Here is an 11,389-nt window from a genome sequence, read left to right on the forward strand (position 1 = left end):
CCCTCCTGACTCCTCCTGCCCCAGAGGTTCACGGGAAGGTGCCTGACAATCCGCTTTCGGCTCCTCAGGACCCGCTCCCACTTGGCAGGGCTGTGCGGCGAGGCAGCAAAGTAGTGATCCTGTCCAATGATTAATTAGTCAACGTTCAACCCATGTGACTCGATGGTTTTTTTCCCCCCAACAGGATAATCTACAGGGGTACAAAACCCAAAACAAGTTTCTGAATAAGGAAATTTTGGAACTGTCCGCTCTGCGGAGAAACGCAGAGCGAAGAGAGCGTGATCTCATGGCCAAGGTGGGTCCCGGCGGGGGGGGGGGCCCCCACGGACATGCGGGGGGGGTGTGGTCAGCGGCCCCAAAACGGCCTCGGAATGCACGGCGCCCAGGAGCTGCCCGGTCTCGCCGTGTCTGGCGCAGGCAGGCGGAAGCGCCCCAGCGTGTGGCTCCCCACGCCCGCGCCTGGAGCGGGGTTCACGGGAAAACGTGAGACACGGTTCCGAGTCCCCACGTTCGGGCCGTTTGGGCTTTGGCGAATGCTGCTGGGCCGCGTGAGTTTGTTTCTCACGTGTAAACAGGGCTGGTGAGGACGGCGCGTCCCTCCTGAGCCCGATGGGGTTGGTGCGAGGGTCAGACGTGGTTGTGGCTGCAAAGTGGACGTCGCAAACACTGGAGTGAGAGAATGAAGTTCAGTGACACTCACGTTAGCAGTGACCTCACCTGCCTTCCGAACCGCCCCGTCTCCCCACACCTCCTTCCTGCATGTTTTCCAGGGGTGTATTTGATTTGTCTGATGAGGTGGCAGAGGGGAGCTGGTCCTGGGTCACGGCCCTCCAAAGGTGTCGAAGTAGCATGGGGTAGCCGCTCATGGCCCACGCTCCAAGGGCACTCAGTTTGACCTCAGTAATGGGCGTGTGGCCTGGTTCCTGCTGCTCACCTCACCCCTGTCCACAGCTGGCGTGTCGGCATTCAGACGTCTGCTGTGCCAGGCCCCCTAGAAGGAAGGGGGCCAACGGCGGGCCACTTTAGACAGGACAGGGGCCTGCAGCATAAATGAATCTCTCATTTCTGACTCAGTGTCTCTGGCTCCCTTCCTAGTAGTTTTGGGCTTGTCATTCATCGACTGCTCGTGGCACAGGCTTGCTTTTCCTGTGTCTCCGTCTGCACAGAGGTAACCGCCACTTTCTCTGCAGTATTCCAGCCTAGAAGCCAAGCTCTGCCAGATAGAAAGTAAATATTTGATCTTGCTGCAAGAAATGAAGACACCGGTTTGCTCGGAGGAGCAGGGACCAGCCCGGGACGTCATAGCCCAGCTGCTGGAGGACGCGCTGCAGGCCGAGGGCCCGGAGCAGCCGGAGCAGGCGTTCGTGAAGCCTCGTCTTGTCAGGTACGGTGCCGGCGACTGTGTGTCTGACGCCCCCCTTCCTCAGCAGCAGTAGCGATTGGTTCACGGGGAACTTTACACAGCTCTGCATCGCATGCGATGCTCACGGTCCTGCCCAGTCATGAGAACAGATCGGTTCACCGTTCTTGCCGTGATGACCCAGTGATGGAGCTGGGGCTTTCGATTCCGAGACCTTCCTCCCCCGTCCCACGCCAGGCCACACGGTGGCCCTGGTTCTGGTCCTGCTGCAGGCGGCCAGTCCTCGCGGGCAGGACCCCTTCCCTGAGACGCGCGCACCCTCGGGGGGTTCCAACCACGGGGGCCCCACTCGGGGACTGGGCCCCCTTTGTAAGAGAGACGCTTCGGTCACCTGACTCTGGTTCAGAACTCGCCGAGAGTCTGACGCCAGCCATGAACACAGTTAACGCCACCACGCACTTGGACGCGCACACGGCACTATGTGCGGTTGTCGGAAAATTGCAGTCTGGAAGCCTGTGGTGGTTCTTGGCTTGAGAACCTTCACGTCCGAGTTTCTGGAAAAGGATTTTCCTAAACTGCTAGAGCGAGGAGGGTCTGTGGGTTCCCTGCGCCCCGCCCCACGCCGGCCCCAGGCAAAGCCTGGCCTCAGGTGCACACAGGCTGTGCCTTCTCTGTGCCGTGGCTCTGGCCGCGTTGCCTGGGCCACCTGCACGACAGCTGACAGCTGACATGCCGTCGGGGTGCGGTCAGCACCGTCATGCGAGCTGCCGCCGAGGTGTGCGCGGGAGCCGCGGCAAGGGGCTTCGCGTGCCGTGCCCGGCGACGTGGTGTGTTCGTCCTCAGTCCACAGACACGGAGGCTGGGGCCGGGGCGCCGCAGGGACCCGCCCAGGGTCACCCAGCCAGAGCGGAAGGGCGACGCCCCCGCCCGCACAGCCCGCTCTGGGGGTGCCGCGTCGTCTTTTTCCTGCGTCTTGGGCTCTTTTCGTGCTGTGTTTTCAGCCGTTACGCAGAAGTGGAACAATGACTCTGTTCAGCGACTTGGTGTAACTTCCGATCGCGGAAGATTCCGGACGTGCCGAGTAGCGAGCAGAGTCCGCGCCCTCTGCCGGCGCGCCCCGGCCTCGGCAGTCCTCAGTGCTTGCGGTCCTTGGTCCCACCGCCCCCCGGGAAGGTTGCAGAGCAAATCCGGACGTGACATTTCACTTTTTAACACTTCGCGAGCATGTCTGACTGGCGGCACTTCCTCACGCTCTCACCTCCCCGCCTTCGTGCCCTTTTCTGCTCTTCCGTTCCCTTCCGAAACCGTCCACGCGACACGTGCCTCCCGTGCGGTTCTCACCGTCCACGCGTCTGCCGCGCCCGCCCTCCCTGCCACGGTGCACGTGCCACCTGCCTTCCTCTTCCACTGTCACAGGCGCCCGTGCTGACGCGAGGTCACCGGGTAACCTGGGATGAGCCGCCTGTCTTAGGTCCTGTACCTGTCACGCCATCCGCAGTGTCCCTCCGCCGCGTCCTGTTCGCAGCGTGGTCCGAGGTCCCAGGGCTTAGGCGTGGACGTCTCTGCAGCTGCCGTTCCGCCCACCACTTCATCCCGCACGTCTCCCAGATATCCTCCTTCCTGCCTTTTCCGGTTTTAGGAGGGTGTCTCTCTGACAAATTCGTGTATCTGTGCGATACGTAAAGACAGACGTGTATGTGTTAACGTAGCCAAAGTTATCAGCCTTTTTTTGTGGTGTCGCTCACATTTTCTTCTGCGCTTTCCACCTTTTCTCTTCCTGGATAGCATCGAAAAGAGATCCGATGTAGTCTTTTTCCACGTGGGTAGCCGATTGCCCCCACGCCGCTGATGGAGAACGTCCTGTCCTCACGGAGCTGGAATGCCGGCTCACGCAGCAACGTGCCGGTGACACCTGGGCTGGTGCCCAGCTTCTCTTTTCCGCCCTGTTGGTCTTTCCGCCGAGATCGCGTCGTTCACGTCTCCCTTTGCTTTTCTCCACAGCGAGTATGACATTTATGGGTTTAGGACTGTCCCCGAGGATGACGAGGAAGAGAAGTTAGTCGCCAAAGTGCGAGCCCTGGACCTGAAGAGCCTGCACCTCACCGAGAGCCAGGAGGTGTCCACGGGCGTCAAGTGGGAAAACTACTTCGCCAGCACGGTGAACCGGGAGATGACGTGCTCGCCGGAGCTGAAGAACCTGGTCCGGGCAGGCATCCCGCACGAGCACCGCTCCAAGGTGTGGAAGTGGTGCGTGGACCGCCACGCCCGGAAGTTCAGGGACGGCGCCGAGCCCGGCCACTTCCAGGCCTTGCTGCAGAGGGCGCTGGAGAAGCAGAACCCGGCCTCCAAGCAGATCGAGCTGGACCTGCTGCGGACGCTGCCCAACAACAAGCACTACTCCTGCCCCACCTCCGAAGGCATCCAGAAGCTGCGCAACGTCCTGCTCGCCTTCTCCTGGCGGAACCCAGACATCGGCTACTGCCAGGGCCTCAACAGGTGCGTGCTCGCCCGCAGGTCACGCCTGCCTGCCTGCCTGCCCGCCTGTCGGCCGGGTCACCTGCAGGCAAAGCCCGCGAGGCCTCTGAGCTGAGCTCGGAGGACGTGGCACGGAGGTCTCACAGAGATCTGCCCCCAGGTGGCCGCCTGGCCCTGGGCCTCGCATGCCTGGTGCCGTGCGCTGTGTCTGCCCTGTCTCTGCTCACCGCGGGCATCGCGGTGCACGCTCACATGCCTCTCTGTCGTGAAAGTGGACGACGGGGGTCAGCGAGGACGTGGCAGCTCTGCGTGTGCTACGGGACGCCTTGTGCGTCAGCTGACACGCATCGCGGCTGCCATGGCCTTCGCGGTCCTCGCCGTGCCGACCTCTTGATGTCCCTGCCTCTGAGGCGAGCCTGTTGCAGGAAGAACAGCGTCGACCGGAATGTCGCTCGCTGAGACCTGAAAGCCGTGCTTTCCGGGAAGTCATCGCCCGTGGGAACAGGGCGGCATCTCTGCCCGAACGGAAGAGGGACTCGGGCTGCTCCTCTGGGGTCCCCGCTGAAGAGAACGCCCGTGACCAGGGGCCTGCCTGACAAAGCAGCCTTGTTTTGCTTGGTCCACACCGCATGCTCGGCCTGGAGTCCTGGGGCTGGGACACCCCGGAAGCCCGAGGGGCCTGCGGGGCCGGGCACGCGCGCTGCCGCGGTTGTCACAGACTCGGCTCTTCCACGTGCTGGCAGGTTCCAGAAAGTCCAAGTTCTCCGCCTTCCCACCCCGGTCGCCGTAAGGCCGCTGAATTTTAAATCTTACTGGAGTTTTTATTTCAACGTATTTTGTGCATGCCTCTGAGAACCCGAACTTTCGTGGGAGACCGCTAGCCTTTCGCAGTGACTCCGGCCACCGTCCCAACAGCCCCCGAAGGCTCTGCTGCTTCAGCCTCGCTCCTGCCGTGGCGTCCTCGCGCCGTGGGGTCGGCGTCTGTGCCCGCGTGCCCTGTGCGTCGACACGTTTCCGCGCTCCAGCCCACTCACGCCCTGGTCCACCTCCCGCAGCTCTTTTTTACTTAACTTCACGTTAGATGAGTTCGTTATAATTTTACCTATGGAAGGAAAAACAGGCAAAGCCACATCTGAGAGGCGGTGTTGGGGGCTGTCTCGGGAGTGCTGCCCGCGAGCTCCGGGCCAGAGGCCGGGTCGTTGTGGAGAAGCTTCCTCTGCTGCTTCCCTTCCTCCCGCCCCGAACGCCCGTCGCTCCAAGCCACGCCGGGGGCGGCTACATAATCAACCTCTCGACTAGTGGCTAGCGACAGCGGAAGCGGCAGCCCTCGCCGGCTCCAGCGCAAGCGCACAGCAGGCAGCGCGCCCGGCCTCCCCGCTCGGCCGCGCGCACGGCTTCCTTTCGTGTGTCCCGCAGAGCGGCGTCAGGATCGTGTCGTCTCCTCCATCACCTCTGGGCTTTTCATGCATAGAAAGATTAGCTGGAACTTCTCGAACGACAAACTCAGAATCGACTACGTTAGCAACAGTCTCATAATGAAAACTTTTTTTAAAATGAGGCTGGTCAGTCGCGGGAAACAGTCCCATCGCCATTGAGCAAAGCCCGCGGAAGGGGTGGGGGCAGAGACGGGGCTGTGCTTCCCGTGCTGCGGGACATGGCCGCGAGGGGCACCCCCGTCCCCCGCAGGAGACCGGTCGGGGCCTCGGGAGGACGGCGCGGGGCTGGCGCTCACCTGTTCCCCCTCGGTGCCTAGGCTGGTGGCGGTGGCCCTGCTGTATCTGGAGCAGGAGGACGCCTTCTGGTGCCTGGTGGCCATCGTGGAAGGCTTCATGCCCCGGGACTACTACACGAAGACGCTGCTGGGATCCCAGGTACGGGGCCTGAGGCTCCGCGGTGCCTCGTGGCCGTGCGGCTGGGGTGGCCGTGCGGCTGGGGCGGCCGCCCCGTGCGGGCTTTGGCCACGGCAGGCCGCTGTCGGTGAGCCGGTGAGTGCGGGCCGGGCGCCGATGCCCAGGCCGGCAGAGGGGCTCTTGGGCGCGGCGACGATAAAGCAGCCCGCAGCGGCCACCGTGGCCACCGCTGCTCGGGTCTCTCCTCCGGCCAAGTCCTGCCCGAGAGCCTCTGTCCTGGCCGCCGCCGTGCCCATGCCCCGCTGCGTCTTCTGCCCGGCGTGCGCCAGCCTGGCCTCCTGCTCACAGGGTCCCCCACCCCCCCGCCCGGCCCCCGGGTGGCCCAAGCAGGAGACGAGGACGCCGGGGAGGAGGCGAAGGCGTTTCTCCCGCTCTCCCTCGTGGGCTGTGCCCGGCAGTGGACGCCTCTCCTTCACAGCACGGCGTCCGAGGGACCCCCCGCTGCAGCCTGGGGGTGGCCCCCTGCCCTGCCCCTGCCCCGGGCCACCTCCCCATCAGCCGCTCGGCTCTCAGCTCTTGTCACTGGGGTGACCATCTCCCTGGGTAAAGTCCCTTTGTCCTCACGGTCTGGAGTGGTCTCCGAGTTTTACTTTCAAGTTGCATCTGCCATTCGTAAGCGGCCGGGCCAAGGGCCCCATGGTCGGCGGAAGCCAGGCCCGCCCTCCCGCAAGCCGTACCATCTCTGTGCCTCAGTTTCCTTATCTGTAATTTGCACGTCACACCCCCCTCAGGAGAGTGTTCGAGGCTGAATTCAGCTGACTTGTTAAAGGAGTTTAACATGATGTTTAGAACCCTGTCAAAATTCCGCGAAATGATTAACATTATTATAGGCAAAAACGAAAGGCCTATTTTAAATACGTGGATTTAAGATAAAACGTGTATCACGCTGTCACATAAACGTAGACGCAAACACTAGGGAGACTGTCTCCCCGACACACACACGTCAGGAACGTGATAGGTGCTCAGTAAAGAAAAGAAGGTGAGTGTCATCTGCCCAGCCGCTGGACAACCACTCCCTGCCCCCTTCCCACCACCCCGATACATTCAGGGGTCCAGACCAAGGGCACGGTGTGCCCCAGCTGGTCCCCGTTACAGCACGTGCGTGCTCCCACGTCATTACACACTTTTCCACCATCACGATCAGTGGCCATAATGCTCCGTAGGCTGACCGTGTGCTGCAGCTGACCATCCTCCTAAGATGACATTGCAGTAGGCTGTCCTACAATGGGGACGGTGCTGTGCCTTCCCTGTCGAGCCGCCTCCTGCCTGGACTAAGGCCCGAGCCGGCGTGCCCCGGCCGGCTGCTGCACGCCTGCACCTCCGCCAAGCCGCGGGCAGCTCGCGAGCGAGGCACCGTCTGCCACCTGGCCGGGAGGAGGGCCGTGTGCGGGGCCTCTCCCGCTTCAGGGCCAGCTCGCAGGTCCCTGCCTGTCAGGCACCTTCAGCCCAGACCCTGCAGGCGCGGTGAATCACGTGGCCATCACTCGGTCTTGCGGTCAGCTGTCCCTCTCCCTTGCCAGTTTACGTCCCCTTAAAGGCAGCCTCTGGTCCCCGTTGTCTCTGGTCCCAGCACTGGCCAGTGCCGGGCGGGAAGCACGTGCAGATACGCAGCTGTCATTTCAGTGTGGAGACGAGAAACGGCAGCTGGAGACAGGCACCGTCACTAGTGACCGAGGCTGATGCTGCCCAGGGCAGCAGCGGGGCTTCCGGGGGGACCGGGCACGTGGCCCTGGCCCGCCCAGGCCACCCAGCTGCTGAGCGAAAGAGCCGAGCTTAACGCCGGGCCGCCCGACGCTGGGCTTCGCCGCCCTCACTGCCCCAGGCAGCCCAGGGGGACTGCGGGGTGGACGTGGTGACATCCCACTTCAGCTCTGGCCCAGGGGCCGGGTTGGGGGCCCTTTGAAGCAGCACACGCCGTGCTCACATGTGGCTGGGCAGGGCTGGTGGCCCCGCAGGCTCAGTGCCACCAGCCCTGGGCACTCGGGGCACAGGAGCGGGTTTCAGGCCAAGGGCGCCTGTCCCCTGCCTGTGGAAGGGTGACGGCCCCAGGCACTCGGTGAGCACCTGCAGCGTGCGAGGTCAGGGCCCAGCGGCTCGCTCCCAGCTGAGCCCCACGCACACCCGGGGCCGCCGGCCTCCCGTGCCCCGGCCGCCCCGTGGCGGACGCTGACGCCGCTCCCTGCGCCGCCCGTCCAGGTGGACCAGCGGGTGTTCAGAGACCTGGTGAGCGAGAAGCTGCCGCGGCTCCACGCCCACTTCGAGCAGTACAAAGTGGACTACACCCTCATCACCTTCAACTGGTTCCTGGTGGTGTTCGTGGATAGCGTCGTCAGCGACATCCTCTTCAAGATATGGGACTCTTTCCTGTACGAGGGACCAAAGGTGGGTGCTCCCTGGGTGGCTGTGATTCGGACCCTCGCTTGTTTGTTTCACTAGTCGAGATAAAAATTGCCTGGAGGTGGGGCTTCCCAAGAGCTGGTTTTGATTTTGCTGGAAACAATTTCCGGTTCTGTGTCCCTGCCTGGCGAAGCGTGAGCTGGATGTGGGAGGGTCCCTCAAAGCCGCTTCCCCACGAGGACGTTCTGGTCGTGGCTGGAGCGTTGCACAGCACCACAGTCCACTTTTCTGTCAGACGGGGCCCTGGCCGTGCCCGTGGGGAACGTGCCTCGGGTCACGCGGCTGGCTGCCCCGGCCCGGGAGGCCTGTCCACCCCAGCAGCCGTGGCGCTTCTCTAAGCACAGACCCCTGTCCTTCCCACAGGTCATTTTCCGTTTCGCTCTGGCGCTTTTCAAGTACAAGGAAGAGGAGATCCTGAAATTGCAAGATTCGATGTCCATATTCAAGTACCTCCGGTACTTCACTCGCACGATCCTTGACGCGCGGTGAGTCCTGGGGGTTTCCCACCGTCCGCTCCCTGCCCCCTCAGACTCAGTGAGCAGGCGAGGAAGGAACGCGGCCTCCAGGGGGTCCCCCGAGGCCAGGGAAGAGCTGAGTGCAGAGACGGTTTGCGCATTTGTCCAGCAAGCCCAGGTCACAATGACCAGGGCAGCAGGCGCATGTGTGACGGGCATTCACGGGCGCCAGCGACGTGGCAGGCCCTCGGCCAGGCAGCGACCAGGGAGCTCTGGCACCGGTTGCGGGGGGCTGTGGTGTGGTGCGGCGCGGCCAGGCTGCCGTCCTTGTGGTGAGGACCGAGGTCGGGCTGGAGCAGAGCTGGGCTGCCATGGCCCCGTAGCTCTGCCCAGGACTCGGCGCTTCTTCCTGAGAGTCAGGTCACTTCAGGGGCGTCGCAGGTGGAGCAGGACTGGCCGCTGGAGGCCTGGGGTCCAGGGGGCAGGTGGCGGCATGGTCAGGGTGCCCCCAGAGGCTTCCGTTCCCAGCAGCGGGGACCGAGGGCCCTGATGACCCATACGATCCCGGAGAATGTGAGACTCCGGCTTTCTGGCCTGGGAGCCGACTGCTCAGCTCACCCGGTCAGCCAGGAGGGGCTGCAGGGCGCCAGTGTCGAGGGCTGGAGCGCCGGGGCTGAGGACCACACAGACCCGGGGTTCTGCTGGGCCGGGCCATGGGCCCCACGGACGTGACTTTGGCATGGGTGCTGGCCGAAGCCATCTCTGGCTTCCTGGAAGTCACCACTGTTTTGGGGGTCTTTTCCTTGGGAAGTGGATTTTTAGGATATTTTGGGGCTTAGTGCTGTGTCAACAACCACGACATAAGTTTTGCCAAGTGCAAGAGGACGTCTGAGAACAGCGTCTGCCTGCGAGAGGCAGCCTGTGTCCCGGGTGATGGAGGGTGTGCGCTGGCTCACAGCGGGTCCGGGTGACAGGTGACGAAGTGAGCTTCACCGCAACTGCTGGCGCATGCGGAGAGCATGTTGGTACCACCCCCCGACTCTAGTCAGCCCCTCACAGTCTCCAGAAGTGGGGTGCCCCCGCCCACCGCAGCCAGCCCTCGCCATGCACCTGCAGCGCCCCCTGGTGAGGATGCCGCGTCCGCAGCACGTGGCTTCAGGAAGTCAAGGTCAGTGGACCAGGAGGGCCCAAGTGCGTCACTGAGCCCGCCCGGCTGGCCCCAGGAGGTGGGCTGGGCTGTTACGACGGCCCCGCCTCTGGTCCCCAGCTGTTGCCAGGGACACTGACAACAAGACAGAGGGCGGGAATTCTGAGTCACACGGATCCAGAGGATGTCAGGTCACACGGAGCCACCCTTCCCTGCGTCAGGCCGTCTGGAGCCTCCAGCACGCCACACAGCGTCTTGCCCCTTAGCTGACCGTGGGGCACTCTCTCGTCTCCGGGTGGGGCGGCGAGTGACTTCCTGTTGTGCCTCAGTCAGCAGCAGCCAACTGAAGGAGCCCGTGAAAAACCCGAACATCACTTAGTGTTTTCTGCAGCAGACGCAGGATAGATGCCTGAGGTTCAGGTGTGGGGAGTCTGTGACTGACAGCAGAAGGTCGTGTGCTCTGGTCCACGGTCAGCACGTCACCCCCCAGAGCTGCTCGCCAGCCCCGTCAGCCGAGCCGAGCTGAGCGGGCGTCGGAACCCGGTCAGCCCTCGCCAAGGCTGGCTGTGTCCAGGCGTCTCCTGCTCGGTGTCTCTCATGTCCAGAGCATACTCCGAGGGCTCGGCATTTCAGGCGCCTTTCAGACCTTCAGCCGCCTTGCGGGAGGGCCTTCTGGTGGGAGTCGGGCGTAGCTAAGGACGGGGTGTTCTCCGTGAGCAGAGGGAGACCCCGAAGGGCGTGAGTTCTGACTCGGTGTGCCTCAGGGCCGAGTGGCCTGGGCCGCAGAAGGGAGCAGGAGCAGGAGGCTTGTCCCCTACAGAGACGGGTCCTGGGCCGCTTCTGATTCGTGGCAGCCTTTCCTGGGGTTTGTGTCGTGTGAAGGCTTGGGGCATGGGGCATGGGGCATGGGGCATGGGGCGGGGCTCACTGGAGCAGGGTCCGTCCTCCGTTGTCACCCCCCGAGACGTCTGTGGCTGATCAGGGGCACAGGCACGGCCAGCGGGCTGTGGGCTATTGTTAGATGTTTTTGTTGAACCGCTGGCCAGAGGTTGGGGAAGTGACCACGATTTAAGTGTTTATCGTGGATCGGAGCCTTGGGCTGGGGGTAGTGACACTCTCTGTAGACTGTGTCGCGGCCCTCGTGGTGACGGGTCTGACGGTCACCAGGAGGTTTGCGCAGGCGTCTGCCCGACCCCCCCGGTCCATCCGTGACAGTCTCCCTGACGTGCCTGTGCCGGCCTCACACTGGTGCTGGGGGCCCAGCCAGATGCTGTCCCGGTGTTCGTGGGTGGCCACCCCGGTGCCGCCCGCCTTGGTCACCCCACTGAAGACCTGGAGGCTGAGAAGGCAGCAGCTCAGCTGCGCGTGCGTGGCCGCTGCTCAGGGCCGGCCCCAGGCGCCTCTGCTGAGGACGGCTGGCCTCGGGGCGGCGTACTTACGCCAGGCCCCAGCGGGTGCCCGGGCATCTGCCCGCACCGCTGAGCCTCGCCCTGTGTCCCAGCAGGAGGCTGACCGCCATCTCCTTCGGGGACCTGAACCCGTTCCCGCTGCGCCAGATCCGGAACCGGCGCGCCTACCACCTGGAGAAGGTCCGGCTGGAGCTGACGGAGCTGGAGGCCATCCGGGAGGACTTCCTGCGCGAGCG

The 11,389-nt window shown here is 63.8% G+C and overlaps 1 protein-coding gene across 1 annotated transcript in view; it reads left to right on the plus strand.

The window, feature by feature from the left end:
* Positions 1-11,387, plus strand: part of TBC1D2B (TBC1 domain family member 2B) — a gene marked incomplete at its 3' end in the record, with an annotated part of 27,924 nt that extends 16,537 nt beyond the window's left edge. Inside the window, exons 7-13 of the mRNA XM_023520033.1 lie at positions 137-295; positions 1,191-1,384; positions 3,362-3,856; positions 5,589-5,706; positions 7,942-8,127; positions 8,506-8,627; positions 11,249-11,387. Of these exons, the coding sequence (XP_023375801.1) occupies positions 137-295; positions 1,191-1,384; positions 3,362-3,856; positions 5,589-5,706; positions 7,942-8,127; positions 8,506-8,627; positions 11,249-11,387 (1,413 nt within the window). The remainder of the gene's footprint in view (positions 1-136; positions 296-1,190; positions 1,385-3,361; positions 3,857-5,588; positions 5,707-7,941; positions 8,128-8,505; positions 8,628-11,248) is intronic.
* Positions 11,388-11,389: the final 2 nt, after the last annotated feature.

Source organism: Pteropus vampyrus, unplaced genomic scaffold (genome assembly GCF_000151845.1).
Source record: "Pteropus vampyrus isolate Shadow unplaced genomic scaffold, Pvam_2.0 Scaffold245, whole genome shotgun sequence".
NCBI lineage: Eukaryota > Metazoa > Chordata > Mammalia > Chiroptera > Pteropodidae > Pteropus > Pteropus vampyrus.